This window comes from Falco rusticolus, chromosome 15 (assembly GCF_015220075.1).
Source record: "Falco rusticolus isolate bFalRus1 chromosome 15, bFalRus1.pri, whole genome shotgun sequence".
Classification (NCBI taxonomy): Eukaryota; Metazoa; Chordata; class Aves; order Falconiformes; family Falconidae; genus Falco; species Falco rusticolus.
This window is the reverse complement of record NC_051201.1, coordinates 192,479-217,153: the sequence shown is the minus strand read 5'-3', so window position 1 is coordinate 217,153 and position 24,675 is coordinate 192,479. Positions and strand designations below refer to the sequence as shown.

General features: G+C 42.7%; 1 protein-coding gene across 8 annotated transcripts in view; it reads left to right on the top strand.

Moving 5' to 3' along the window:
• The first annotated feature begins 395 nt into the window (after nucleotides 1–395).
• Nucleotides 396–24,675, top strand: part of PHLPP2 (PH domain and leucine rich repeat protein phosphatase 2) — a 40,954-nt gene continuing 16,674 nt past the window's right edge. For 4 of the 8 annotated variants that reach the window (XR_005107592.1, XR_005107591.1, XR_005107590.1 and 1 more), the window contains exons 1-10: nucleotides 407–563; nucleotides 890–1,134; nucleotides 9,995–10,128; nucleotides 14,500–14,690; nucleotides 15,126–15,251; nucleotides 16,460–16,614; nucleotides 20,589–20,735; nucleotides 22,678–22,908; nucleotides 23,593–23,795; nucleotides 24,300–24,360. Coding sequence is in view for 5 of the 8 variants with exons in the window: in XM_037408611.1 (XP_037264508.1) it covers nucleotides 426–563; nucleotides 890–1,134; nucleotides 9,995–10,128; nucleotides 14,500–14,690; nucleotides 15,126–15,251; nucleotides 16,460–16,614; nucleotides 20,589–20,735; nucleotides 22,678–22,908; nucleotides 23,593–23,795; nucleotides 24,300–24,360 (1,631 nt within the window). In the remaining 3 variants the exon portion in view is untranslated. Of the gene's footprint in view, nucleotides 564–889; nucleotides 1,135–2,593; nucleotides 2,783–9,994; nucleotides 10,129–14,499; nucleotides 14,691–15,125; nucleotides 15,252–16,459; nucleotides 16,615–20,588; nucleotides 20,736–22,677; nucleotides 22,909–23,592; nucleotides 23,796–24,299; nucleotides 24,361–24,675 lie in introns of those variants that run through there. The other 4 variants (XM_037408609.1, XM_037408607.1, XM_037408608.1 and 1 more) reach the window with 4 other exon arrangements.

Below are 24,675 nucleotides of genomic sequence, written 5' to 3'. Positions count from 1 at the left end.
GATGTGCAGGCACTCCGCTGTGTAACTTCAGCCCTGGGAGGCGGGTGGTGGCAGGCAGGGGGTAAGCGAGGGGGATGGCGGCGGGCTCGCTCTCTCTCCTCGCCCGGTCAGTAGGCAGTTGGCGCCTGACGCCCCAGAAGCAGCCGTGTCACCCGCACTAGCGCAGCCCCAGGCCGAGAGCGCTGGGGAGCGCAGCCCGCGGGCGCTGCAGCACCCGCCTGCCGAAAGCTCCCGGAGCTGCTCCGGCTCAGCCGCTAAGCCCGGCCGCGCCCGCGGAGCTGGAGCCGCGCGGCGGCCCCGGCAGGCCCAGCAGCGCCGGGCGCGCTCAGGGGCGGGGCGGGGCGGGGCGGGCCGTCGGGCGGCGGAAGCCCGCGCGCTTCCGGGGCGGGGCTGCCGCTGCCCGGGGTCTCGCCGTCCGGCCGGTGATGGGGGAGGCCGGGCCGGGACTGGGGGCCGGGCCGGGGCCCAGGGAGACGCCGGAGCCCGAGGAGGACGAGGCGGCGGCCCCGGGCGGTGCACGGGGGGGCCGGGCCGGGCCCCGCGGCGGCATCCGGGTGCTGAAGGTGAGGAGCGGACCGGGGCCTGCTCTGGGGCCGCTCGGGGCCCGCCGGCCGCTCTCGGCGGGGCGGGTGGTGGGGTGCGAGTCGTCGCAGTGGGGCCGCCTCGGCTGCTTGGGGCCGCGCCGGAGGCGCTGCCCGCATCGACCTTGGCGGGACGGGGGGCTGGGTTCTTTCTGTGCCTGTCTCCGAGCGGGGCGGCCCGGCCCGGCGCCCGCGGGGTCCCGCCGGCTCCTGGCGAGGGGCCCGCCCGCGGGCCCGGCCTGCCGTGGGGAGGGAGGCCGGGCGCTGCCGAGCCGGGCGGCGGCTGACATGCTGGTTTGGGCTTGCAGAGGAACGTGAAGCGCAACGGGAGCAGGAGCCGTTTGATCAGGAGCCGCTTTGGTTCCCGTGAGAGGGACTGGCTGAAAGAGGACGTCGGACGAGGCTGCGTGTATCTCTATGGAAAAGATTCTGCAGCTACTGCTTCTTCAGACTTGCGCTTGGTCCTCTGTACGGTAGACACTCTGGCGTCCGAGATATGCGATGGAGAAGGGAGGAAAAACCTCTTTTTGCAGCTTCATGGAGACCTGGTCAGGTGAGGGTGGAGAAAGGATAAATCAGTTTAAGAAACATTGCTTTTGTCTTGGGGAGCACTGTGCGTGCCTCTGCACGTTAGCAGGACCCATGTGGGACAGACAGAGGCAGCTGGTAGCAGTTACAGCCGTGGGTAATGCAATCCATAAAAATGAAGCAGTGGTGCACCTTTTACGCATTTCTTAGTTCAGCCATAGGTAGTTTAGCTGGGAGGGTTTGGCTGGTACTCCAAGAGGAAATATGTTCTCATTTTATAGGTAGAAGCTACTGTTCATATACTCCTTTGTTATGTTTTATGTTACAGATGTTTTAGCATCCAGACAACTTAAGCTATTTAGGAGGCTGTAAACAGGTGTTCTGAGTCAGTGAAACATGTAAGGTACTTTCACAGTTATGTCATTTAATATTTATGTGTTAGCGATTTTTTTGCCAAGAAGAGTTGCCACGTAAATAATTAAAGGTAGAAAGGTAACGTAGTAGGGGTTATATAAGGAAGGCTTAAGCATCAGATTATACGTTTTATGCCTGCAGTCGATTTAGACTGTAAATAGACAGCTCAAGGTTTAATGTGCGTGAACATTACACTGTGGATGTATTGTGGACTCCTCTAGGTTTACAAGCTCCCATTATGTTTGTCAGGATTTAGACTTTGCATTGATTCTTCTGGACTTAACATTCAGTTGCCACTCCTGTTCTCAGGGGAGAAAAATTGCTGTGGTCTTCTTACTTGAAGGCAAAGCAGTAGAGCCAACATACACTGAACAAGACTAGTAGCTGGTTTTTTGATACCAAAACAAAAGTCGTAAGTCGCATGTATCCAAATTTTACAAACATGGCGTGTGCCTGATCAGGTAGGGCACAGGAGTGATACTGGCGAGAGCTGCAGAGAATAGGATGTGGTTAAAGCCAGCTGTTGAAAAAAGTTGTTTAGACCCTTTTACCTCGCCCAGCTTGGGTTATTGGAATTGGGGATAGTTCAGTTAGATGGACACGACCATAGCTATCAAGGCAGCTGAAAATCTCCATTCATTGCATGAAGAAATTACAAGGAAATTGGCTTGTTTTGGATCCTAACAGTGAGCAGATTTCCCAGCATTTAGAAAGTAGAGCAGACCCTTTACTGCGTATCATGAAAAAGCCTGGGTAAAGCTTGTAGGTGTGTTCAGAGTGGGACATTTTGACTTTTTTTAGCTTTTGAAATGGGTTTTGTGTTTGAGTTCTTTTCAGCATCTGTGTCTTGTCTCGTGTTAGGTAGCCATGCCTGTCTTTGTTTTGTGGCAGGCTTTGCACTGGATAAGTAAATTGGTCCTGCTACCAGTGTTTCGGAAGCAAGTACTGAGTTGTAGATGTTTACTTCCCACTCTTGTTGCCTCTTGGTCTGTATAACGCTTTGTCAGACTTTGTCTTAAATTTAATTGAGAATTCTTGATTACGGTGCATCCGTTCCTTGTAATTCTCAGAATGTATTTACCACAGAAGAGATCCCTGAATTACTTCCCGCCGGGGGTGTTCTCAGCAGAGAAATGGGAGTTCCCAGCGTTGCTCTGGTAACATTTGTGTTGCTAACAGGAAGCAGGCCTGAGTGGCACCTGCTTGCATGACCACAGGAAGATGACAGAATCCTCAAGATATCCCCATGCCCTGTTGAGGTAATTCCTTCCTCGAACAAAGTTTTCTGATTAATAATGTGTTCATGAATATAAATTATTCTGTTAAGCATCTGATTGCATTTTACACTTAGGTACATTTGTCTCCCAAAGAACTTAAGAATTATTCCCCCCTTTAGTATCAGCAGGTGACTTTCTTACAGAAGCCGACTGTGGCAGTATTGGCATCTGATTCAGAAGACTGAAAGCTGGACAGTAGATGGAAAAATAACAAATGTTTTTGTGTATTCACTTTAAAAGTTCGTTGGTGTCCTTGTGATCATTCTGCATTTCCCTTTCAAGTCTGCATGCAGGGGAGGGAGTCAGTTTCTGTCAGAACTTTTTTTTTCTTCTCCACAGTGTACCTCAAGGACCTTTAGAGTTCTCCTAGCCTTTCCTGCTGTTAGCATTCTTTCATATTCAGAAATTATACCTTCCTGCAGAGGGGAGGATTAAACAAAATTAGCATGGATACCTTCTTTGGTCTGATAGCCCTCACAACAAAAATGTGAACTGCAAAGATGTGAAACCTTGACTGTTGCTTATGAAGGGGAGCTACAGTTGCAGCAGGAGTTGTGGAACAGTTGCTGCTTTTTGTTGGCTTTTCTGTCTCCTTACTTTAACAGAGCTGCTTCTCTGACTGGTGGAAGTGTCCAGTACCTGATATGTGATACTGATGTGGATATAATGGGCTGTTTGTGTCAGGTAGCAGCTGCTGTGACAGCCAGGGTGTTCTCCACGTGTGCTAGCATTCAATGCATATTGCACTGGGTACAAGACAAATTTTTACATTTCTGATGTGATTGCATGCCAATTTGGGTTTGAGAACCACGTTGTGTTCTCTTGAAGGGAAAGCATATTTCTCCACCTCAGGCTTTAACTATCGCCTTTGGAACCTGTCAGCCTTGATCGTGTTAGTAAAGAAATTCTGTAGAGAAACTGCTGTTCCAGATAACTGGTTTTGGTTTTCCCTTTCCTGACCTACCCTAGGTTTTGTTAGTCAATCACTTGGCTCTTGACAAGAACGTGGAACAGTGACCCATTCAATCAGGTCTCCATAATGTCTCCAAAGGCATTCAGCGAGTTGTTCCCTTTCCTGGTTTGAATGTGGTCTGTAGGTAACAAGCTGGTTTGTTCATTGCTTTAATTACAAAGCCCTGTGCTGGACCTATGTGCATCATTAGCTAAATGCCTGGACTTGGGGCTGATGTTTCCAGACCCAGCTTACAGCTAGAGCCAGGAGAGTAGCTCGGCTGCGGGCTGGGAGTCAAACACCTTTCACACCAGGTCATCACACTTGAAATGTGTAATACTAAGCTGTGCTACATCTGCAGAGTGGTCAGATACTGCATCCTGCATACATGTGACTTCTTGGGTGTAGTTTTTTCTGTTACCTCAAGCTCTTTTGCCAGGTAGTGAATTCCAAAGACTTAACTTTTTGGCAAGGCTTTTGTCTTCCAGCCAGTGGCAATCAAACCTAGATGGTACAATAGTACAGACCACTCTTTTGGTTGGTTTTCAGACAGAAATGGTACTATGGCAAGAGAGGTACATTTGTTAGGGTATTAGGCCTGAACAGATATTTCTGCCAATGTTTCTTTTGTATGTGGCTTTTTTATAAAAGGAACAAAACAGAGGGCATTGTGTTTGATCTCTTCAAGAAACGTATCAGCTTGACTTATGCAGATAAGAAAGAAAATGAAGGGTTATTCAAATTAGCATTTTGAAACCCTACAACATTAATTCTTGCTGAAGTGAAATATGAGAAGAATAAAAGTAATGAAAAAGATCAATCTCCTCTCCAGAAGGGGCAAGTACGGTGAGCTAAAATATACAGCTTTTTCGGGGGGGTAACCACAATACTGTACTTCAGAAAGTATTGAGTAACGTATAGAACTGTGATTTAATTTGTGTCATATGAAAAGTGCTTATCCCTTCATGGTATTAAGGTTCTTCCTCAATTCTGATGATGATGTAGTTTAACCCCAGCTGGCAGCAAAGTACCATGCAGCTGCTTGCTCACTGCCCCCACCCACAGCAGGATGGAGAGGTTATTCAGGAAATAAGTAAAACTCGTGGGTTGAGATAAAAACAATTTAATAATATGAAATAAAATATAATAATAGTGATGAAAAGGGAAGAGAAATAGAGGAGTAAAACCCAAATAAACAAATTAATACAGTTGCTCACCCCTGTCCGACTGGTGCCCCAGCCTGTTCCTGAGCAGCAATTGTCTGGGCATGGCCAGCTCCCCCCGGTTTATATACTGAGTATGATGCTCTGTGGCATGGAATAGCCCTTTGGCTAGTTTGGGTCAGCGGTCCTGGCCCTGCTCCCTCCCGGCTTCCTGTGCACCTGCTCGCTGGCAGAGCATGGGAAACTGAAAAGTCCTTGATTTAGAGTAAGCATTACTTAGCAACAACTAAAACATTAGGGCGTGATCAACATTTGTTTCATACTAAGTGGAAAACACAGCATTGTACCAGCTACTAACAAGAAAATTAACTCTATCCCAGCCAAAACCAGGACAAGTGTATTGTTTGCAAAAGCCTCAGTCCCTTCAGCAGCCAAATTGTGTTTTGAGTGTTTGTGGGTTTTTTTCCTAGGAAATCTAGATGGAGGCTACTTGAAGTGTTCCATTTGTGAGTGATACTCAAGCATTTATGGCTCCTGAGCTGTAGGTCATATGCTGGAAAAGTTGTTTACTGGGCAGCGTAAGGCTTTAATAGCAGAAGAATTGGAATCTAACAATAGTCAGGGGAAACACAGGCAAGGTATTTGGAGATCCAGTCAAACCTCTCATATTCTTCTTGGATACTGTGCTGAAGGCTATAGAGTACATCAGGGTTTACTGTATTGCAGCATTGTTCAGTGCAATCTATTATTTATTCCAATTTTTAGTAGCTTGCCTGTTATAGGAGACAGATACACAGGTTTGTCATTTCCAAGATTACCTCAGAAAGCTCTTTTGAAAATTGGTGTCATGTTCACTGCTGTCTGTTTCTATAGCAAAAAAAAATAGATAACATAAACCTGAGTTAAATATTTGTAGAGGTTCTTGGCTCTAAGCTTCTAGATCTCAATAGAAAGTCCTAAAAAAGACGGAGAGCCTATGTTTGAACTGAAGAAGTCTCTGCAAAGAGAGAGGCATTGGTGGCATTACGGTCTTTTGAACAATCTCTTGTCCAATGTCCATCTTGCAAAGCAGGGAAAGAAGCACTTCATAAACCAGCTTTTCATGCTGATAGTATGAAGAGCTGTATCTTAACTGGACTAGGCTCTTTTTTCAGGAGTTCCAAGAAAGGAACAGTGTCAGAGTGACTGGTGGTACAGGTGATCAGCACTGTCTGAATTTACATTCTTGACTGCTGTTTTCCTTTTGGGGGGTTTTTGTTTTGGAAGCTATTTTCCTTTTTATTTTGGCAAGCATGAGATCTGGTCCTTGCTTATAGGCTCTCCAGATGATTTCATCAGGCAACACTTTTTCACTGTGAGGATGATGGAGCACTGGCACAGGTTGTCCAGGGAGGCTGTGGAGTCTCTATCCTTCAAGATACTGAAAACCCAACTGGACAAGGTTCTGGACAACCGGCTGTAGGTAGCCCTGCTTGAGCCAGGGGTTGGACTGGATGATTACTCCAGAGGCTTGTTCCAACCACATTGAGTCAATGATAAAAAAAGATTTAAAAAATAATTTGAAAAGTTCAGAAATCTGATTGCGGTTTTACTGATGCTAATGGAAAATAATTTATTTAAATAAAATATATGTATTTAAAGTCATAAATACTTGCATTACTGCTTTGTAAGATTTAATGCTGTACTTGCCATTAAACTTACTTTCTAGTCAGTGTAACGGGTTAGAAATATCTGTACTGAATTTTTGGCAAATTGAACAGCAGTAATCATCTAAGCTCAGTAATTTGGCATTATGTACCTTAAACTCCTATGAATTCTGAGCATTTGTTCAATTTGTTTTGGCAAGTTTAGGTTAATTTGGCTTTCTCTTGGGGGGGGGGGGGGGGGGGAAGTCCTTACAAATAATTGGGAACGTGGCAGAAACTTTGTCATGTGTGTGCGTGATAGCATCTGATTTGGATACCAGAAGAGAATAGTTAGGCCTGGGGAGGGATTGTTTTTCCTGCTGAAATTTATCTGAATTTGCATTAAACTACACTGGGTAGCTCTTTATTTCAATTTCTTTACAGCTTTAAAGAAGAGGCAGAAAGAAAAGGCAGTTTTCCAAATGTTTTTTGTATTTATAAAAGGACCACCACCAAAACTGACAACAAACCACCAGTACAGCAGCAGTGGCATGCATTGCTGACAGTCACCTTGATTACATCTTAAACTTTAAACTGATGCATGCATATTATTCTTATGTATGAGTTTTGGAGTGTACTTACAGTACTTATCAAATTGTTATCTCTGACATTGCTTTTGGTCGCCTTGGAAGCTTCATGAAATCAGGGAAACACCTAAAATCAACCAGAAATTATGACCAGTGACAGATGTTGGTATGAATAAACGATGTTTTATACTGGTTAAGGCAGCTGATATCTCATAAACTAAAACTTAAATCCTACTAGTCCATTCAAGGAAGGAATAAGAACAGATTACCAAGCAAACCAGCTCTATCAGGGAGTGATCCTTCGGGTGGATTTGAAGATACAACAGATCAAGGTTTTTCTCCTTTGTTCAGTAAAGCCTATTTATGGGTTGAAATTTGCCAGTAACTTTCCGGTTGTATTTTGGGCTGACTAGAGACTGCAGCCTGCGAGGCCTGACATCAGTTTTATTAGTCAGTAGAAGCTCCAAGAGACAATTTCTGAAGCAAGAGAAAAGGGCTTATTTCATAGACAGCCTTCTGGCTAGCAAGTTGATGTATTACCCTGTAAAACAAAAGCAGGGGAAGCAAAGTTGCCCTAAGCAGGCTTAGCAAACATTGAGTAGTAAGAACTGGTTTTCAGGATCAGCTTTGTATCAACTACATGGTCTTTTCAGGCTAGAAACTTTGTTGGTTTGGATCATAACTTCATGAGTAATCCTGTTTCTGATGCAGAGGTCCTGTATGTGAAGTGAAAGAGCTGCAATGTATGTGCTTGAAATACCTGAGGTCATTTTACTACTTGAGGTGCTGTGTCCTGTTGGCTACAAAGGAAGTCTGGATGACTACATAGTTGCAAAGGGGGCATGTTTTATGAAATCAGTCCTACCTTAATTTTGAGAAGGCATTTGTAAAGCTGGTGGTAATAGTGGATATACTATAATATAATCATTAAAAAGAATCAGAAATATTTTTTTCTTTGGTTGGGAAGAAGCAGAGATTTGCTCCATACAGTAGTGAAATATTTCACGTTAAGACATGCAGTATAAATGATATATGCAAGTCAACAAATTTTAGTAGAAAACAGGTCTTACCAAACAAACTTGATCTTGATGCTTTGAAATTTCAAGCTTGATTGCCAAAGGCATTAGTCATTTGTTGCAGTGTGTGATGTAGAATTTGATGATGGGCTTTGAGCAACCTGATCTAGTTGAAGATGACCCTGCTCATTGCAGGAGGGTTGGACTATGACTTTAAAGGTCCGTTCCAACTCAAACCATTCTGTGCTTCTGTGTTCTGATGTCATTGGTGGAAAAGCAATGCACAAACCAGTAAAACTCATTGGCTGATACCTTTTCAAATTGGAAACTGTTGTTCAGTGGAAGCGTTATTTTTTTAGAGGGGTTAGCATATGTCTGAATGAAGAAGGCTAAACTTGCACTCTTCAGTTGTTCTATTAATAATCTGTGGCTAAAATAAAGGTAGCAACTCAGGAAGGCCTAGAACGAGGGAGTGGTGAGTGTTGAGAAGTCAGTGCAAGACGCTGATCTAGATACGTTTAACATATGGTATTCCCTGGAAAACACTGCTTTTCAATATCACTGGATATATGTAAAAGCCAAGCGTACTAAATAGTAAAGAGGAGAGGAAAGAGGCTATAACTTGCAAAAACTACAATTGAGGGGGACTCGTGGATTGAAGGGATATGAGTGAATGTGCCAAATAGTCGAGAGCAGCTTTGATCCAGGAATATAAATACTCTTGAGTATAACTAAGAAGTCTCTGTATGTTTGTGTATGAGTACAGCGAATAGTCATGTTGGTATGCTAAAAAAAAAAAAAAATTAGTGGTAAAATTTATTTTGAATCAAAGTAGACCCACCCTAGCAAGAAAAATTTAAAAGCCTCGTTTTGAAAAGGAAGTTAGATATAGTTAGTTGCATGATTTATAAACACCTGTTTAAAGAACAGGTGACAAGTCGGGATCCAGTGACCGTAATCTGAAGCTAGGCACTTTTAGATTAAAAATGAGGGTTTTTATGTGGATAATGAAGTGGATAATGAGTGGACAACTGGAGAAAATTTATTTTAACTCCCGTCTTATGTTTTCAGTGCTTAATGTTTTACACTAAGAGTTTTTTCCCTAAAGTAGAACTTCTGATTTAGGGAGAAACTGTTATTTTTATTGCAGAAAATAACAATTCCACATCTCTGGAAGAAGTTAGACGAGAGGATCAAAAAATTTTTTCTGTTCTGAATATACTAAACCTGATGTTTCAGGGGAACTTACTGCCATTTATTCAAATTAGGCACTGAATCCTTCCTATGACCTGTTGTAGTTCTAAAAATGTCTTTTCTTTAAATGTACTGTTTGAGTTAATTTGCCAAAGCGTGAGAATCTTACACTGATGAGAGCTAAAGAGTGTGGGAAATTTTTTTTCTTTCTTTTTAGAAGTCGTTCTTCAGGAGGATTCTCATATGCTTTGCTCCCAGTTGCATCTGGAAGAGAAATTTATGTAGAGCTCTTTCAAATCTTTCAGTCATTATACGTAGGTTTTTAAAATTATTTGGAGTCTGCTTTTTGTGCAGTGTTTCTAGTTTTGATTCTTGTCATTGTTTCCTCCTGGTGCTCCTTAAATCATAGAATGGAAGTGATCACCATGGATTGTATGGCATATGTCTGTTGCTTTTCCTCTGTTGCCCTTCTGCAATGTAATTCTTTAAGTGTTGCAGTTCTTAAGTGCTACTTGACAAGCAGGAAGCACGGACCCCGGGGATGCTTTTCAGGGGAGCAGAACAACCAGTATGTCAGTATTCCTCACACTTTAGCTGCATTGAGCCTTGTTTAATCTTTTTTGTGTTCTCACACTGCTTTCTTGTCTGTTTTGACAGGAGGCTGGAGCCCACAGAAAAACCCCTTCAGATTGTATATGACTACTTGGCTGGGTTGGGTTTTGATGATCCTGTCAGAATGCAGGAAGAGGCAGCAAACTCTGATCTCAGCTGTATGATTCGCTTTTACAGTGGTAAGGAATCCTGTGTGTGCACACTTGTCACTGTTCCTGTAGCTTTAACTATGAGGTATAACTCAGCTGAAGCCCAGGTCGTTGACCTGTTTGGTTTCTAGATGGTGGCTACATCAAACACTCTAAGTACCAGTAAGCATTTCCTAAAAAAAACGCGTGTTTTCAAGATTGATAGAAAAAACCCATGATTCTGTAGTTCTTTTGATGACAGGGTGTCTATGGCTTGAGAAAAGACAGCTCCACAGGGAGACACAAGATTGCTCTGTTTTTAGTTTCCATTGTTACAACAAATGCCTTAGAGCTCCTAATAAGATCAGAAACATATTGCAGTTCAGTCTAGATAAGCCTAAAGACTGTATTTCCAAAAGGTATGTGGATATGGGCAAGGAAGGTCCTGGTCAAATACCTTCACAGCCTGTAAATACAGAGTGAAAGTGCCAGCTGGTAAATAACAATGTAGGTCGCCATTAGAAACCCACTGTGTTTCATTGCAGAAGTGAGACTTCTGAGTGGCCTATTGAATCAGTTTGGGCAGGATACCATGTGCATAAGGAGCAACAGAACGATAGTCGTAAGCCCATTGACCTATGACGCTAGCAGTCAGAAAAGGAATTCACTGAAGTGAAGAGGAAATATGAAAGAAGTAAAGGAAAGGAAAGCTGGTAATGAAATTATTTCATTACTTAGAAATACTTCACCTACGTATTTATTGCATTTCAGGGAAAAAAGGGTCAGAGTGCTTTTAATGGAAAACTGTTTGTGTATGGTGGAGCTGGGTAGCCCGACTAAGCTGCTAGCCATTGTTTATTTATTCAGTGTCAAAACCGGGAATCATAAGAAAACAGCTTCTCTACCCCTTTACCTGAGACAAACCCCTTCTGTCTGGGAGCTGTGTGCAGAACAGGAAAAACAGTGTAATGGAGATGGAAAGAAGGATGACATGCGTACAGTCTGGATTTACAGGGCAAGGAGCAGGGATTCGGAAGTTACTTCATCTGCAAGGAGGAGAGGTGTCAAGCGTAAGGCTGTAGACGACTTTTAAGGAAAAAATTAGCAATTCAGTTTGGGTATGTCAGGCAGGAACTGGTGAAGATTTAAGAATGGTGACTCAACTTCGTGGAAGCAAGCAGGTAGAAAATGGAACTAAGTAGTTTCAGTCAGCATGGGAGAGTAGTCCTGCTTAGAAAGAGGCTGTGAAGGAAGAAATATAAGGATTGAAGAGAGTTCAGGAGACCTTTTTTAAGGAAGTAAAAGTAAATGTGGTTATTAAAGGTAGGGGAAGAATTAGCGGGAATGCTATGGAGGATTATGTGATAATTTTGCAAAGCCTGTAGCTAAGAACGTAAGGGATGAAGTAATGCATTTTAGCCAGAGAAACATTACTTGGAATCCTAGAGTCACAGAATGGTTTGGGCTGGAAGGGACCTCTAGCCCAAACCCCCTGCCAGGCACAGGGACACCTGCCATGGCCCAGGCTGCCCCCAGCCCCGTCCAGCCTGGCCTGCGACACCGCCAGGGATGGGGCACCCACAGCTGCTCCGGGCAGCCTGGGCCAGCGCCTCGCCGCCCTCATCATAAACCACTTCTTACTTAGGTCCAATCTAAACCTACCCTCTTTCAGTTTAAAACCGTTGCCCCTTGTCCTGTCACTACAGACCTTGGTAAAAAGTCTCTCCGTGCCTTTCTTATAAGTCCCCTTTATATATTGAAAGGCTGCAAGAAGGTCTTCCCAGAACCTTCTTCTTCTCCAGGCTGAACAACCCCAACTCTCTCAGCCTTTCTTCATAGGAGAGGTGTTCCAGCCACCTGACCGTTTCTGTGGGCCCCTTCTGGACCTGCTGGAGTGCTGAGAGCAACCTTCATATTTATTTCACTCCTTGGGGATGTCTCTTGGATTTCTCTGCTCTCTTCCCACATTTCTGTCTGCCTTTCCCATGTGATACATTGGGTTTGTTTCTTTCCCTGGTGCATGGTGAGTGCTTACGCCCAGTTGGGTTGATGGGACTGCAAGCAGATTAATAGAAATCTCACGTTAAACAGTGGTGAGAGGGAAGCATGCTTCCTGAAGTCTGGCTGTTAAGATACTCGTAGGAGCCCAAGAGTTTTAGGCGTGTTAGATTGGTTGGGAGAATGGGGCGAGGGCTTCCTTTCAATGGAAGTCACTTGGAGAATGGAGGCCAGTGACCCAGGCTGGCTGGGGCAAGCTCAGAGACCAAAGGTTAGAGCAGGGGTCCTCAAACTATGGCCCAGGGGCTGAATATGGCCCCCCAGGGTCCTCAATCCGGCCCCCGGTATTTACAGAACCCCCCTGCCCCACCCCCACCCCTCGCCGGGGGTTGGGGAGGGAAACCAAGCAGCTGCAGATGACTGCCTGCCACTTCATCCGTGTGCCAGCCCCCTGGTTAAAAAGTTTGAGGACCCCTGGGTTAGATGAACAGTTTGATGGCCCTGGAGAGCTGCATCTGTTTGATCTGTTGTTGAAGCATGTAAAGACTCTATGTCAGGTGTGACAGATGTGAATTGTAGAGGTTGCACGCTTTCTCTGTGGGGAATTGTCTTGATTCCATGTATTGCTGTCGCTGGAATTGTGTAACTCATGCTGTTAGAGGTGCTAGCTCTGTCTGTTGATGACCTGCACCCTTGTTCTCCATGGGAAAGCCTGTGCTCGCTAATTGGAGCATGGAGTTGAGCATCATCGCAGTGACATTCAAGGCCAAGCTCAGGAGCTGCAAAGACTGACAGGAACTTGCCTGTCCCTAGAGGTTAAGAACATTCTTACACACAGCTTGAGGAGTTGTGAAATACCTGGGATTCCAAGTAGAAGTCCTTGGATGTTGCCCCTGGGTGTTTACTTAGCACTAGGACATAGGTGTTACGGATCTTTCAGAGCAGATGGGGGAACTGGAGGATTGGTGTAGCTTCATCGTAGTATCTGGTGCTTGGAACAGTGCTGCTGTGGCAGTCAGTAGGATGCCACTTCTGGTCGCATAATACTGTTTTCTTGCAAATCTGTGGCTGGTCTTTCAGCTTGGTGAAATCCAGGCAGTTTTTTCTGTGGATGATGAGAATTTCTCATCATTAAAGGACATCTTACACCAAAATTCATGTCTCTGAAACAAAGCTGCTGTTGTAAAATAAACAGCTAAATATAATCAGCTAAATTCAGCATGGTATGGACATAAAGACAATGCTTTAAATTTGGCATGCTGAAGAGCCTGCTTTCTAGCTGAGAAAGAGTATAACGACTTTAGTTGGTGGTTAACTTTTTGCTCCTAATAAAAGTTTGGAGTATGATTTGTGTCTGGAAGCGAGGCATGCATAAACAATAGTGAGACTATTTTTCCAGCGAATCTAGAGTTTTTATCATTGTCTGCCATATATGTTGGCTAGTCAATTTCTGACTTCTGGGTGGAGAATATAAATACCTGCAGGTTCATGCTGCTTGGGGATATCAGGACACTTGTAGGACAGTTCAAGACAGAAGCAAGGTGTCAGTAGCAACTTCAAAAAAGACTGACTCTTTTCTAAGTAAAACAAAGGACCTGTTGCCAGGATTTGTCTTAGGGATTATTTAGGATAAAATTAAATACAAATTTAATGTGAGGAGATCCTTAACACTTGAAACTCATAGATCCATCAGTTCAGGCTTATTCCTGTTCTTTAAATTCAGTGACTATTTTGAAAATTTTCCTAGCAGGTAAGATAGTATGAACAGTGGACAGAATCTTGAAAAGCGTCTGGGAGATCTGTCATTATCTTGAAAACAAAAGGTAATAAATGGGGCAGGGAGTTAGGCTGACCTAAAATTAACTGTATGTGGATTAGAAGGCTGACTAGAATTCTGTTTGGCTAGCTAGAGTCCTAGCTAGCAGTGCACACAGCACCAGCTGTAACAGTCAGTGCTGGAGTCCTTTCACTTGAATAGTCTTCGGGGAAGTAAGTTTCTTCTGTAGCTAATTTTCCAGGCCTTACTTTAAAGACTGGTAGAAGCCACTTATTTGATGGTTTCTGTGACTTTAGCTGACTCCACAAGAGTTTGAAATTGCTTTTCTGTTGCATCTGAATGAAAGATGTTTGGCAAGTGTGTAAGTTTGCTGAGGTCTACAATTACCTGTAGATTAGGAACCTACTACCTGGCAACTGGTAGAATGTTGTACTGGAAGGCACACAGTGGTTGCTTATCGCCATCACTGCACTGACTGAGGAAGTTGCTTGTCCTTTGCATGAGGGTTTTTTTTGAAGGGCACCTTGTCTTGTCTGTGCTTGTTCTTACATAAATAACTTGCATATTATGTCGTGTTGCTAGTTGTACTGACAGCTGAGAATGAGGAAGAAAGGGAAAGTGAATTCTAATGTCCCCTTTTTCTTCAGAAAAGCCATGTCAAGTGGAACAGCTAGATCGCATCCTGCTCTCTGGAGTCTACAACGTACGGAAAGGAAAGACCCAGTTGCACAAGTGGGCAGAGCGTTTGGTAATTCTCTGTGGTACGTGCCTCATTGTGTCCTCTGTGAAAGATAGCCACACAGGGAAGATGCACATCTTGCCTCTCGTTGGAGGGAAGGTAAGACATTTTTTGGTTAGCTTTCTGTGACTGAGAAGGGAAGAAAGGATCATGACGATGGGTATTATCCACAAGAGGTTAATGTAGTGTTTTGTAACAGATTACTGCCTTAACATGTGCAGAGAGTTGTACGACCCCTTTCTACTTGCTTTGCTTTGGTAGTAGTCTTAAAGCTAATGACATGAAGAGTTCTGCCTCCACCTTGGTAGCCAATGTTGAGAATGGACGTTCCAGAAATTATTGCTGCTTGGATCTACTTCAGCAGAAAGATGTTAAGAAGGATTTACTTTGTGTTTCTCTTCAATTACATTTTGCTGAAAACACAGTTGTAAAGTTATGTTACCAGTAGTTGGTAATACCTCACCCTAGACTTCAGATCCATTGTAATTGCTGGAGTTTAGGCAGGCTGTTTTGTTTTCAATTCTCCCTTTGCAGGTGGAAGAGATGAAACGTCGGCAGTACACACTTGCTTTCACATCTGCTGGTGCACAAGCTCAAACATACACGTTTTCCTTTGAAACACTGGCTGAGTGCCAGCGGTGGCACCGACAGGCATCCACGGTAAGGCTCTGGAGACTGCAGTGGTTTGGGTGGTGGGGATATGGGTTTAAGAATGGTCTTCAAATGTAGGCTTGGTATGCAGGCAGAGATGCTAGGTATGCAGGTAGGATGCTGGATGGATGGACCCAAGAGACTTTCCAACTTGCTTAATTTCTTACATGCTCAGGACTACAGAGTTTTTCTTTTAGCCTTCTCTTCTGTCTCTGCCTGGGCAACAATGTTGAGTAGTAGTTCTGCATTTTTTTTCACCCCTGCTGCACCTACTGAGATAGCTAATCATAGATCACTAGAGCAAACCACAGGGACTAGCTGACTTTACAGTCATGGAAAGGTATAAATTGCACCTGTTGCCATACTTAAATCTGCCTGGACTGCCACAGAGCTACCCCGATAGGTTTGAGTTAACATGGAGATCACAGGTCAGCAAGACAGGTGTAGTTTGTTCAGAGCTGCATCCTTATTGTGCATTAAAGTACAATTGGATGGCAATAGCTTAATGCTAAGCCATGCTTTGACCATATATATATATATATATATATAAAAAAAATATTATGAAATAGGAAATGAGTTCAGCATAAAGCAGGTCATGAAATCTGGAATGAAGCGCGAGAGACATTGAAACAAAGCATACTTAATGAAAGGAGATCTGATATTTGCAGAGACTTTATGAAATGTTGCAAAACCGTAATTTGTGAAACTTTTTCATCATAACAGGTCATGCTTCTAATATGCCCTGAACAAACTAACAAAAGAAAGCTGGAAGAAGTAGCTAGGTGAAGCAGAGGTCCTGTAAACCTTTAAGGACTGAACTGGAAAGTAAACTGCTTCCTGTTGCTGCTTGCATCTCTGGAAGGCACTCAAGAGATTATGCTTCCTCAGCAGTTTCCTCAGCCAAAAATATGGTTTCCTCCATTAGGCTGGCACTCTTATGTCTAGCTTTTAGGCAGCACCCATTACACATACAGAGCAAGGCTTACTGTGTGTTCATACCCAGATATGCATCCTTCTCAGGGGGCTTGCAGAAACAATAGTAGCAAATGATGTGAACTCATACCCCATAGACTCAGTTTCCTGCATGGGCTCTCCCTGATGGGTGCAGGGAGGTTTTTTCATGTTCTTGCACATTGGTTACTATTTGCATTCTTTGGCCTTCCAGTAGACTTCCAGAGAAAAATTGTTGCACAGCTGCAGCTTTTCCTCCTTTTCAGGTTGTGTCTATGCGACTTAGCATGGTTGATCTGTCATGCTACAGCCTTGAGGAACTACCCGAGCACCTATTCTACAGTCAAGACATCATCTACCTCAACCTACGACACAATTTTATGAGATCAAGTGGAGCAGGGAGTCTTGACTCTCTTTGCAGGTCCACAAAGAATTATTTTTCTTTGACATTTGTATTTCTTGACATGTGCATCCAGGGATGAAGAGGAGGGGGAGTCTATTGCCGGTTCTCGTGGGGGTGGTAAAAAGACTGATCTTCAGGAATCTCTAACGAATGAGGGGGCTAGGAAGCAGAACTGAACAGCACAGGCAGGCATAAGCCTCCAGCAATTTACAGTATTCATGAACTCCCTTCCATGGATTCTTTGTGCTAAGTTTGATCTGAGATGAGCCTTGTGGAGCAATATGCCATTTGTATGGACAAGATGCAATAGTAATATAAGGCTGCTTCCTAAAAACATTTTGGGTATAAAATAAAAGGTGAGGGAAAACATAATGCTGCTATTGTGGGTAAGCACTGCAGGTCTGAAAAAGCCCATTTTCTGAAGTTCTCGACGTGCATTTGGAATTGGCAGAGGGCCTGTGAGACTCCAGCTTTGCTTTTGAAACTTGTAGCAATCTGCTTTTAAAAGAGTAGCAGTTGTGTCATGGTATGGAAGCATGATGTAGTCACTTTATGTAAGTGAAGGGGTCTTACAAAAATATTTTAAAGTTAATTCTTGAAAAAAAAAATCTAGAGGAAGATTAGTCTGTTGATACCTACGCTAGCCATACTAAAAAGATTTCAAGGAGTTGCTCTATTAATTTCAAAAGCAGTTAGGAAGCCTGTAGCAATATTTTCAAATGGCTTTGTGGTGGTAACACACTTTTCTTAAGGCATAATGCATTTAGAGAAATTGCAAAACTGCAGGGTTTTTGTTTTGTTTTGGGGTTTTTTTGTTGTGTTTTTGTTTTCTTTATTTCTAGGGGCCTGTTACCAGGTTATTTTTCTTCCTACAGGTAATGAGATACCCAGATATCCATGAGGGTACACACAGGGGGAAAAAATTGCACATCTGTGAGAATTCTTTGCATTTTGTTGAGAGCCAGAGTCTAGTCTGGTCTTATTTTAATTCCATAGTTATTTAAATGTTTTGTAACTACTGAATTGTAGTAGGTTCTATTACTGAAACAGCTGCTTACAGTAATTCAAGATTTTGCTTTCTACTACTTTCTTCAAATACATTGTGTGATGTTGAAAACCTTACCAGAACTTCGTTTTCTAAAATGCGGTATCCTTGGTTCACAGGATCAGCAAAGGGGCATGAAATTTCTTTTGACCTTGCATGTAGTCAACAAGAGATCTCACATGTCAGAAACTCAACTCTTTTCCTGGCAGTGACTATGTCTGATGAAGCTGAAATCCTCAAACAAACAAAAGCCATAAAAGAAGCCCTCACTTCACACAATCTTGAATAAACAGGTAGCATTAGGTAGCCCACGTAAGGCTGCTCATTGCCATTTGAAAAGATTTTATTTCGGAGGTTTTTAGGATGTTTATCAGGACAAAACCCCAAATAAAGAAACTTGCTCACTTGCAGTAGGTGTCATCAATGCCTAGAGACTCACAATTCCAAATAGCGGAATTTTTTGCAATGATCAGATCTCTTTCTCTGAGGAAGTCTTTCAAGCTCTAGGAGTCTAACTAGCTATAATTTGTAATAATGGAACAAAAATAATTAACTAAAAGGGAAATGTTAAACAAAGGAAATTAAATAACCCCACCTGTTCTGTTACATAAAAAATAATCTAGGAGATGTAACTTACTGCCTTTCAAGTATCTCCCTTTTCTGGAAAACTTTATTAAGTCTAATCTTTTATAAGTGTGTGTGCACATGTGTGCATATGCATGTGTATACATATGCATGTCTATTATCACCATTATAGCTAGTTGGTACAGAGTTGTACTGGGATGCTTTGGTGGCAGAGCAGGACATTACATGAAACTGGGAATATTTCAGGCCAGCACCAGTTTGGGCTGCTGAACAGAGGTTGGACATCCCATTGAGGATTTGTTGCGATGTTTCCATACCTCTTTGCTGTAATCTCAATATATGCTGTAAAAGCATAGACCAAAACTTGAGGAGCCATAACAATTTCAGAATCCTTGTTCCATATAATATATGGTTCATGGGTACAACTTGAGAGTTGGGTTTGCATTCCATTCCCACATCCCTACTGTTCAAGAATGTTGGGGCAAAGGAGAAGGGACAGAAGGAGAACTCAAAAGACTTTTGAGTATTGTCCTCCCTATTGAATGACTGTCTGCTCGAGGAGTCTCAGACCAAGCTGTGTCATGTATCAGTTTCTCTCGAGCTTTTGGAAAATGTAATGCCCCTTTTGTGTTTGCTTTGATATTGTTGCAGAGGAGTGAATTCTAAAAATTGGTTATGCTGTCACATTTAATGTCATGCCTCTCAGGGCAGCTTCTCACCACACTCTGCTAATAAGAGAAAAAGAGCTGCTTGGTGTTAAGGACAGGTGCCATAGAAAAATCCAGAGTGCCAAAGAAAAGTTGCAGAACTCCAGAGAAAGCAGTTTCATTAAAGCGATTTCTGACTCCAAAACCTGAGAACTGTGATCTGCCCTAAATCTCTTAAAGTTGAACCAGTTAATGAGAGAGTTCAAATATGTAGGTTTACCCTCTTGTTTCCTACTTTTCCATCATTGTTGTGAAGTTCTGTGTACAAGTTTGTGATTTTCGTATCATTGTGAGATCTTTGCATCATACAATATGTTCCCTTTAGGAAAGCTATTACCAGTATATTTCTCTTTAACTTCCAGTTGCATTGCAAAAGAGTCTGTGGCTGCAGGAAACATTACATGCCTATGCCCTTTTTTATATGGCAGGGTGCTTCCTCAAAGCAAACCACCCATGTCCAAGTATTAAATATGCTCCTTCTTTTAGAAAAAACAACACCCCCTTCCCCACGATTATAAAGCAAAATGGAGAAATATAAGTTCCTACACAGATCATTCCAAGTATTCTGAATCTGAAAAAGGAGTCACTATAAAGAACAAAATCCAAAACCTTTCAGTCTTACAGTTCAGGACATCTCAAGCTAGAAGTAATATTCTCCCTCGAGCTAATTAACCTTGGATTTGTTATCTATATTAAAACATTTGCTTCAAAGTAAGAGCTACTTACCATGGCCTAGTAAAAAGTATGGTGGGTGGAGCAGATAAATGAACTGTATGTTTCCAAGAAGTACTTCTCTGGTACCTTACATTAGGTTTGCAGTTGTGTCATAAATTGTGTATATTAGTTTCCCCACTGTATTAATGGTTCCGGTTTGGGATGAGAAGGTTATTACTTGGGGAGAAATACTTTTGTTTCCTGTAGAAAGAGGAACTCTTTGAGAAGAACCTTTTGCATATGACCTCAGCCCATGATTGATTTCTTTATCTATTTGCACCTAGCACAGTGGTAAAAGGAGCTGGAATAGGCAACCACCTCTTAGGCACGTGGGACTGCAGTGACTGTGAGGGCTGCATCAGTGCTTGCTTGGCACTACCTGTGTGGTACAGTCTGCCAAGCAAGCAGCACTTCACACATGGAAAAAGCCCATGGTCTTGGGCTTCCCAGGGTGAAGGCAGCGCTTTCCTGGTTTTCCTTTTTACAGCTGTGCTAGGCCTTCTGCTGTGCCTAGCTGGAAAAGGGTATTCCCCCTTCTGTTTTATTCTCAGAATAGTCCAAGTTAATGTTTTCAGCTCGTGTTTTCCCAAGCTGCATAATTGTAGACTGTTACTCTACATAATTCTTTGAAGGTAAATTTTTTAATGGAGTATTTTTGGTCTCCTTAATCTTAGAAAAGGTCAGTAGGAGGAAGCCTGTCAGGGTAAAAGGTTGTTGCCAGTCTTTGCAGTAAAACCATGGTATTTTGATCACTTTCAGCATTACCACTGAGATACAAAATATCAGTGACTTAAAAGAAAATTGTTCAGAAGCTCCCATAATGAGTTAGCTGACTGTATCGCCAGTGTACGAAGACTTCAAAACTCTTTATAACTGGTTTTGTATGCTTTTTGCTTTGAGACCATGGAGGCCTGTGAATTAACTAGTATTCTTACCAATAGGTTTTCTCAGTTGAAGAGCCTGAACCTGTCTCATAATAGACTTGGAGAGTTTCCTGTATCACTGTGTGAGATCTCTACTCTGACAGAGCTTAATATTTCCTGTAACGGACTTCGTTACTTGCCGAGCCAGATTGGCAAACTGTTGAAGTAAGTATATTCTTTTTATCTGTGGTCATAAACATCCTTGGTGCTTTGCTTGAGCTCAGCTGTCGTGGAGGTACTGTTAATGAAAGTATGGGTGCTGGGGCAGCCTGGTCTGTCCATGGACACTGAATGATGTATTTGACCCCAGCAGAAGGTTGAGAACCAAGATGTCCAATAAGATTTGGTTTTCCTTGAAAATTAAGATACTACAGTGTGTTTATATAGTTGCCGTTTTAAGTCACTGGTATATAGCGAGTTATGGTTCATCATTTTTTACTTCCTGCCTATTCTGCTAGCTATGTAAAAATAAATTAGTGTAAATCAGTTTTCTAATAGAGGAGATTAGTGGATTTTGTCATTTTGGAGTGGCCTAGGAATACACTTAACAGCCAGTTATGATACCTTGAGTCATAGGCGCTGCCTTGAATCACAGGCGCCACCTTGCTGAGCTAGAGTAAACGTGAAGACTTCCAAGCACATGAATATACTCTAACTTAAAGTTTAGTAAACTTAAGCTTTTTATGTTCTCTGCGGGGGGGTGTGTTTTGGGGGCTTTGGTTTTTGGCATTTTTTTGTTTTGTTTTTACTTTGGGATGACTTGTTTGATTTCTTGCAGGTTTATGTCCATTGTTATGTAAAAGTGAAGGCATCTTGTTCTCTTTGCATCTGCTGCCATCTTGCATTCACTTACCTGCTTTCTTGTTGTTTCCTTCCTGTGTTCTCATCTTTTTTTTTTTTTTTTTTTTCCCCTTTTAAACTACTATTTTGGTGATGTCTTACTGGTTAAACATAAATATTGTTATGTTTACATAAAAACAGTTAAGAGTTTCTATCTAAAGCTCACACTGTCAGGGGCATTTCCTGAAACTGCAGACTAGTACAGCAAAACATCTGTGGAGATCAGTTCGGCGTTGTAGAACTAGGGAAAAATATCCATGCCTCTCAAATTCAGAGGCCTAGTGTGTGAACCTTATTTGTACAAGCAGAGCATGCTGTTTATATTGCTGCAGTATTCATAAATGTCTTACACAAAAGGGTTTGCACAGTTCTTAACTGTATGCAAGTTTAAAGTATAAGGGTGCCTTACAGGACTGCAGACGGTCTCAGGTGCAATTCCTTTATCACTACTATTAAAACATGACAGCTGCTGATCTAGAGAAGGTGAGGAAACGTGATGCAGACGAAGCAATCTGAAGGCAATTGTATTGTTTCTCAGATAAGTTAATGCACATTTTTCTGCAGCTGCAGAGGTGTGTGACTTTCTGAATTTCTGTTTATTATTTGTATTTAATATTTTCCATACAGATGCAGTTTCTATAAAACTTCGAATTTATTGTGTAAAACTTTTCTCTGGCAACATCTCACAGAGGTCTAGTGATTTTTGTCAGCACTAGTATGTTTTGATAGCTTTCTACAGAATTTGCTTGCTTTTTGTGTTAAAAAGAGGATTTTAGTGTGGAAATGCTTGGGCAATCCCCTCTGAAAATTTTGGCTTGAAGTGTTTGCTGGAGTAAAAACCTTCTCCATTTTCCCCAGTAGCTACCCAGAGTGCATAAAAGGTTAAGCTTAAGTAAATCTAATTGCAAGACTATTACTGCATTCCTTTAGATAAACATTGATACTGAGCTATTGGTTCATTGTGGCCTGTTTTTCCTCCAGCTTATTTTAAAAAAGGAGTGTCTGCAGCTCCATTTGATGTAACAAATAAATTAGAAGAGAATGTAGGAAGGAGATAACAAGAAAGAAGGCAAGGGAATGCAAGATGGCAGCAGATGCAAAGAGAACATATTCTGATGTGTATGAGAATAAAATTAGCTCGTAGGTACCTTTAAGAAATAGCCACACTGAGACCAGCTAGCTATACGAGGAAATTAACTGAAAATGCTAAATGTGATGTTCACTACTCTTTGCTGAATTCTTTTCTTTCACTTTTTCACTGCTGCAGTCTCCAGACCTTCTGGCTCGATGGGAATTTCCTCACATCCTTACCAGAAGAACTGGGAGGTCTGCAACAGCTCAGCTGCCTTGGCCTTTCCTTCAATAACTTCTGTGAACTGCCAGCAATTTGTGAGAAACTCATCATCTTAGACAAACTAGCCCTGGCAGGGAACTTGCTAGAGACGCTGGACCTTGCAGTGCTGAACCGTATGAGTCACATCAAAAGTGTGGACCTGAGGTAAGGGGGGAAGCTTGCCTATGCACATGAACCAGATTGCTACTTCCCGCTTACAGCAGAGGAGCTGTGTAACTTCTAGTACATTTTGCAATAAAATAGGTGTAATTTTTTCCTCTTGCTGATTCTTTAGGTTTTAGGGAGTTCTGTTTCTGAGTGTTTGCAGAATTCACTTAGAGAAGCAAGAGTAGCCGAGCAATGCCTGAAGTCACTGAATGTGGCTCACTCTCTAGTTTTCCTCTTTTGATACGCTGTTACCATGAGCTTCCATAGCTCTGATTTCTCCCTTTTTTGCCCCACCCTAGAGATGTGATCCTGATTCTCCAGGTTGCCAACTGCAGAGCTCTCAGAAAGGGAGAAAGGATTTTTTGTCTGTGACAAGGCAGACTAGTATTGAGTCTCTGCATTAGCTTCCTGTGTCAGTGCAAAGTAGCTGTCCCTTGGCTCAGCTTCACATTTCTAGTCTGGTCTTTAGAATCTCCTAAATATTGGGAAATGAGTAAAATGGTTTCACATAGCAGTCTTTGTATTCGCTGCCTGAAATCTACCATGGCTTCTCACATTTCACTGTTCTCACCTTTGGTGTTAGCCTTCACCAGAACTCTTCCTTTCCTTTCTTCTCTTACTGATGTCCAGTGTTCAGTGTCTGATTTTCTGACTTTCTAACTCTTATCTCTGAGTGTTTAGGTTGAACAACCTGAAAAGAGCAGTAGCTGACACACTGAAGGGGAACAAATCTGTGACTTATATGGATTTACGAGACAATCAGATGACAGATCTGGATCTGAGCTCCTTGTGCAGCCTGGAGCAGCTGCACTGCGAGCGGAATAAGCTGAAAGAGTTGACGCTGAGTGGCTTCTCCCTTCGGGCCCTCTATGCCAACAGCAACTGTACGTCTCTGCCTTCTTCAGCCACCTTTTTCCTTCAAGCCCTGGGAAGAAAGGGAAACAGCCCTTTGCCCTCTCCTGTGCAAAAAAAGTATATGCTGCTGTTACAGTAGTGAGGCCGTACGCGATGGGTCTTTTGGAGGTCAGCTCCTAGGGATCACATATGCATGTATGTGCACAGGCTGTGTAACAGGGTGAGGTTGTGGTATTGAGTTACTGTTCAAGGAATTCAGCTTCCAGTGAGATCTGTCTGGAAATCCACAAATAAAAGCACAATTCTCCTTTGTTCTGGTGCCCTACATGGCAGATGGAGAAATGGGATAGTGAGAAGCTGTAATGCCACATGGCAGATGTATGAAGTGTGAACTCTGTCTTGGGAAGGATGAGTAGAGACCTTGAGTATCCATAAAGTAAGGCTGTGAGTCTCACTTGTTAACAAGTCTGCTTCTCTGTGCTGTTTTCCCTCTGCAGCTCTGCAAATCATAATTATTTGCTTTACTTCATCAGGTCTGACAGCTGTCAATATTTATCCGGTTCCTGGTCAACTGACATGTCTGGAACTCTCTCAGTAAGTGACGATACACCACAGAATATAAAGCAAGTATCTGGACACTGCTGTTTCCTGCATAAATTTTCTGGCTTTTAAGCTTTTGGAAGAGTTAAGAGCAATTGAGGGAAGACTCCATCTTCACAATAGAAGTGGAAAGTCTAACACTGAGCAATGGTGAAAGTGTCCCAGACCAGAAGTCCCCCTGAACCAGTATGACCTGTCTAGGTGACTGACTGCAGCTGTAGGCTGTAACCAGCAAAAAAAGCCAAGCAGGAACCACTGAACTTGTGGCAGCTTACTGGGCTGAATGGTGGGAATCTGTGGAGCAAACAT